General features: G+C 45.4%; 1 protein-coding gene across 1 annotated transcript in view; it reads left to right on the top strand.

Moving 5' to 3' along the window:
• Window positions 1-5,600, top strand: part of tbc1d8 (TBC1 domain family member 8) — a 19,191-nt gene that overhangs the window by 1,167 nt on the left and 12,424 nt on the right. The window contains exons 2-5 of the mRNA XM_020623965.1: window positions 3,556-3,666; window positions 3,859-3,977; window positions 4,144-4,372; window positions 4,789-5,029. Coding sequence (XP_020479621.1) covers window positions 3,556-3,666; window positions 3,859-3,977; window positions 4,144-4,372; window positions 4,789-5,029 — 700 coding nt within the window. The remainder of the gene's footprint in view (window positions 1-3,555; window positions 3,667-3,858; window positions 3,978-4,143; window positions 4,373-4,788; window positions 5,030-5,600) is intronic.

The following is a 5,600-nucleotide window of genomic DNA, read 5'->3' as shown; positions in this document are numbered from 1 at the left end:
GATAAGTGATGTGTTATATATTATCTAACCAGGCAAACGGCTCGTATGGTGTCTTCTTCTTGCTCTGTCTTCTTCCCTGTGGAGAAACCCAGACACATAAGAAAGAATAGTAGGAACTTCCTGGCTGGGTTTTTACTTGTGTTTGTTCCTGTGGTTCCCATAGCAAGAAGGGTCAAGGGTCACCTTGTTTAACAGTAACTGATTAAACAAATTTCACTTTGGCATTCTTGCCACACAGGTGGAAAAAAACACAGCAGAAGTACAGTGTTGGTTTTATGGCTCAGATTAGATGGTTTTTTTATGTTGAAAGCAGAACATGGAACTCAAAGTGGTGTCACAGCTGTGAAAACACACCCTATCACACCACTGATAAACTCTGAGAAGGGCTGGACAACTAAACATCTGCAGCCGATCACATCTTCACACAGTACTTGTTTTATGTTTAACTAAATACTTCTCTCTATCAAGTTTAAAACAACTTTTTGCCCGTCTTTAATTTTCACGCCGTTAACAATTTACCCTTAATTTATTATTCTAACTTGAAAAAACAAAAGAAAAGGGATCAAGATGATCAAGTGTGATGCATTCAAAGCAAACAGACGTTGCAGTTCTGTAAGTGTGAATCCAGGCTTCGTAAAGGTCGACCGCAGCCTCTCTGTCTCCACAGCAGTGTGACCATCCACTGAGGAAGGCGATGTTTCACAGTGACTCCCTTTTCTGGAGAGATGACCAGTGTAAACCTCGTCTGGGCTCTGTGCTGACAGGCGGATGGTTGTGCGTTGCCAGGCTGCCTGGTTCACAGCTGTAGGCAGCTCGGCCTTGGCTCTAAGATGTGGTTTACAGTTGGCTCGGACCCAGATCTTTGTGGTTGAGGTGGCTGTATGTCTACACCTGTACACCTGGGTAGGTTTGTGCCACATTATGTTGGCTCAGGAGGTAGCACGCTCGTTTCCCAATCAGAAGGCTGGTCGCCCGAGTCCTGGTCTCCCCACTCCACATATCAAAGTGTCTTTGGGCAAGACACTGAACCCCCAGGCCCCTGGTGGCCCCTGGTGGCCCCTGACAGCGCCACCATCAGTAAGAAATTTTCCCATGGAGATTAATAAAATGTAACAAATAAATATATCCTGTACTTTCATGATGTAAAATGAACAAAACGTGTCCAGAGGAGTTGGATATGTCATTACGCTTGGGGAGGCAGTGAGGGGTTATAACATACTAAGTTTATATTCAGGCCTGTTTCCATTGGTGGAGAATGTCCTGCTATTATTCAGGTCCCCCAAGAGAACACTGTTGATGAGATGGTCTCACAAAAATACCTTGTGGAACATTTCTGTGTTATTGCCCATGTCTAGTGAGGGGTTATTGCACATATATTCTCACATTTGCCACATTTTGGTATTTGCCATCAGTCTTACTGAGGCAGGGAGAAAGCTGTTGTAAAGTCTAGTTCTGTGTGTGATGATACCGTCTGCCCTGCTGTGCCTGAGGCTGTACGTGCAGTTTCTGTGTCTGAGCAGAGAGTGAGCTGGGAGGAGTTTTCCAGTAAAGTTTTGATGTAATACTCCCAGTTAGCACAGAGCTGAAGGTAACACAGTCTGCTACAGCAGTTCTGTGAAACATGCTCAGGTTGTGTTGAGACTGTTTTAGAGCAGTGTTGATTTTGGAAGATGAAGCCTGTGCTGGTGTTGAATGGTACCGAGTTTACATTGACAGGTGTTTCTAATATTTTGCCCACCATAGTTCAGTCAGTGAGACTAGGCTTTTGTTTTTGCTTAGTGTGCCACATACACTGTCAAATGACTTTCAGCATTAGTGGCTTTTGTTGGGGGCTTGAGACCGTTTCACTGAGATGTTCACTGGACTCAAACACTGCTGCTGCACTGTGTGGGAGAACCCACGTTGCTTCCTCAGCCTCTTCTTCCATGTCTGGCACACGCAGTCAGCTGAGATCTGAATGCCCTCATCTTATCCAGACATAACTAGTGGTCGACAAATTAATGGGGACTACAGATGATCACAACTCAAAGTGGCCGATTCAAGCACTGAACCGGCCAATAATCAGCCTCCAGGGGAGATCGGTCATGGCTACAACACAGCTCCGTGCTTCATCATATCCAGCGCCAGTTGTAAAGTTTAAGTGTGGAGGTCCTTTAATAAACGTTTGTGAATGAAATAGATTCTTTATTGTTGATGATTTTCCTTTCTGGAACATTAGAAGTTGATCTTTTAAACCCACATCATCGTTCCTTTCTTCTGTGAATGCGTTGAGGAGAAAAAGCAGCGTGAAACATGAACAATAAAGCCAATTCTTTCTTCTACTTTTGGCTGTTCCCATTAGGAGTCGCCACAGCGAATCGTCTGTCAACAACCACACACACCCACATTCGCTCCTATGAGCAATTTAGAGTCATCAATCAACCGAAAGCTGTCTTTGGACTGTGGAGGGAAGCCGGAGTACCCAAAGAAAACCCATGCAGGCACAGGGAGAACATGCAAACTACGCACAGAAAGGGCTCAAACCCAGAACCTTCTTGCTGTGAGGCGACAGTGCTAACCACCACACCGCTGTGCCGCACACTAATGCTAGTTCTTTAATAGTGTAAACTATGATAAGCCTGTTCGTGTAGCAGATTGTCTGTCAAGAATCTCTGATGGTAGTTGAACATAATAATTAGTTTGTTTCTCTTTTAAAAGTGTGAACATGTGACGTTAGCTGAGAGTGTTTCATGGCAGAAGCTATGACACCTTCCATTTTAAGGCAGTGAATTGACTGAGTTGATGAGGAAGAACCAAAGCACCACCCAGAGAGCAGTTCTGGAAAAGCATGATGCGGATTAGCTGCGTCTCAGGAAGATGATGACAGCAGCCTTTTGAGGCCGAGCTTCAGCCTGTTTAGAGAGTGTGGAGCCATGTGTTCTCGGTCTGTTTCTATCTGCTTGGTGATTGAAATGCATGGAGTCGCTCAACATCATCGATGCTTAGAGGTCAATTTTAGTCCTCTGAACATCTGTGGGGTTGATTGCAGCTGTAGACATCATCATCGAGTTTCCTCTAAACAGAGTTCCTGCTGGGTTGTAGAGTTAACACCGTACTGATTGGCTGATTTAGTGAAGAGACAGGAGTCCGGTACCTTCCTGATTATACACCGAGGTCCTGTTTTTAAATGAGACTCATCTAAACTGTAATAAGGTTTGTTCCCTCCTTGCTGCAGCGCTGTTTCTACTGCTCGCTGTGCCTCTGTGTGGATGCAAATATGTGTTTTAACAGAATACAAGGCCAACATCCCAGCCAGACAGGGTTTCTCCACTTTAAGGAATAGTTTAATATTGATTTCTGTTTAGCCTGAAGAATAATTGCATCAAATTCAATGAGTCAGTTTCTTTGAAAAAATGAAGAGGTGAAATTTGACAGCGATTGAAAACAAGTGATGAAGACCTACAGTGGAAACAGACTTTTTCCCTTTATGGATTATATTTTATAAAGTTGCCATTTTTGCCCATCAGTAATGGCAAAGTGAAGACCTGTTCAGTGATTTTTGTTTTGTCTCTGCAGGTCTCCTGGTAGGAGCGCTGGACACAGTGCTGGACTCCAACGCCAGGGTCACACCCTTTCGCATCCTCCTCCAGGTTCCTGGCTCCCAGGTCAACTGGGTAATCGCCAGCGGTGAGTCTCCACCTCCCCCGTCTTTACTCTGGCTCTCTCGTGTATCATTTTGGTGTTTTGTCTGTGCGCTTTCTGTTTTTTTTTTTTTTGTGATCTGCGGTTTGGGTTGACCTGAGACAGTTTCCATGTTTTTCTGTCTCCTGGACTTGCTCAGTATAAGTGCCTGCCCTGTTTTGTCTATATGTCCGTCAGGAGCTGCCATCGAGGAGGTGAATAAGCACTGGGACTGGCTGGTGCACAACCTGCTTCACTCTCTGTCTGTGTTTGAGAACAAGGAGGATGCTGCCAGCTTCGTCAAAGGAAAAGTCAAGGTGAGAAGCCGGTGCTGCCGTGAACACTGTCAGAGCACGAGTCCAGATTCTGTGTTGACCGAGCGTTCCCTGTGGACTTGAAAAAGGATTTAAGGCATTTGTTGGCTCTCAGTCAAGTCGTTGCAAAGTGCACTGATGTAATGAGCGCAAGGTCCTTCCTGTGCAGGGTCTTATTGCAGAGGAGGTACGGGGGCGTCAGGCCGCCCAGGAGGAGGACCCAGAGAAGTTCAGGGAGGTGCTGTTGAAGTTTGAGCTGCGCTTTGGTCTCCCGTCGTCCGAGAAGCTGGTGACGTGCTACTCCTGTTGCTGCTGGAAGGGCCGGGTGCCTCGGCAGGGCTTCCTCTACCTCAGCATCAACCACATGGCCTTCTACTCCTTCCTGCTGGGAAAGGAAGGTCTGTTACATCAAAATGAGGGCTCTGATTTTTAGTCAGTTCCACTGTATACTGTCAGTGTAAATGTTGAACAAATACATGCTTGGATTTTACTTGGAGGTCAACTTAACAGTAACTTTAAAGGGATACTTCACTGAAAACCTGTTATTGGGGCAACAAATACTTCCATGATTTTGGTTTGAAAAGCAGCTCTAGAAGGTTTGGAACTTGCTCCTGTGCAGAGGACTGTAACCCAGAAGTCACCTTCATCTGAAAGAGAACGTTGGCTGTGGTGTTTCCATCCCTGTGGTGAAAATGTTGAAGAAAATAAATAAGTGAACAAAGAAATACAGGGAGCTTTTGGTAGGATCATTGGTTTAAAATTCAGTTGGAGCAAATACACTACATTCTACATTATTCTCTTCTTTCTTTTCCAGTTAAGTTTGTGATTCCTTGGGCAGAGGTGACGCGGTTGGAGCGGGTCTCCACTGGTCTGATGACGGAGGCCATCAGGGTCAACACACGGCGGCGTCAAAGGGAGTTCTCCATGTTCTTGAACCTGGACGAGGCGTTCGGGGTCATATGTCAGCTGGCTGACATCGCCCTCAGGCGGCTGCTGGATAGTGAAGGCCTGGAGCTGGACCGAGTCCTTCAGCAGCCAACGCGCATCACCAAGAGGTCAGGGCTGCTCATTCTCAGTCGGAATGGGTTACAGAAATGGTCCGGCACAGTTTCCCCCCAGTCTGAAGTTGGAAAGGTGGGTGGGGGCTTTCCAAAGTCAGTCGACCATAGAACAAGTAGTTCTGAAGAAGCAGACTGGCAGCTTGACAATGTCCTAACCTAGAATAATGTACGATGACATGGCGTGTTAGTTGCTTGGCAACAGCAGCTGTAAAACGGGTTTGTTTCTGAGGTTTATGGCATTTTTATAATTCTTAACACATGGCTGATGCACTGTGTCCTGTTCTTTAATTATTTTAGTTAGTTAATTAGTTAATTCTGTCTGTGTAAAAACCTCAAGGCCAACACAGGAAATCAAGTTGAACGTAAACCATCACAGCTGCTCTGCTGCCTACTCACACAACAGTTTTATATAGTGTTGGTTTCTGTGAATAGCAAATGTATTTTGGGATTATCAGTTGGTGGGAGTGATCTGAGGGTGCACAAGTTGAGAAATGAGAACTGAAAAAGGAAGAAGAAAACTTGACAAGCAGATGAGATGGGCTGCTGAACATGAAATGACAGTAAG

This window comes from Monopterus albus, unplaced genomic scaffold, assembly GCF_001952655.1.
Source record: "Monopterus albus unplaced genomic scaffold, M_albus_1.0 scaffold318.1, whole genome shotgun sequence".
NCBI lineage: Eukaryota > Metazoa > Chordata > Actinopteri > Synbranchiformes > Synbranchidae > Monopterus > Monopterus albus.
This window is presented reverse-complemented; position numbering and strand designations above follow the sequence as displayed.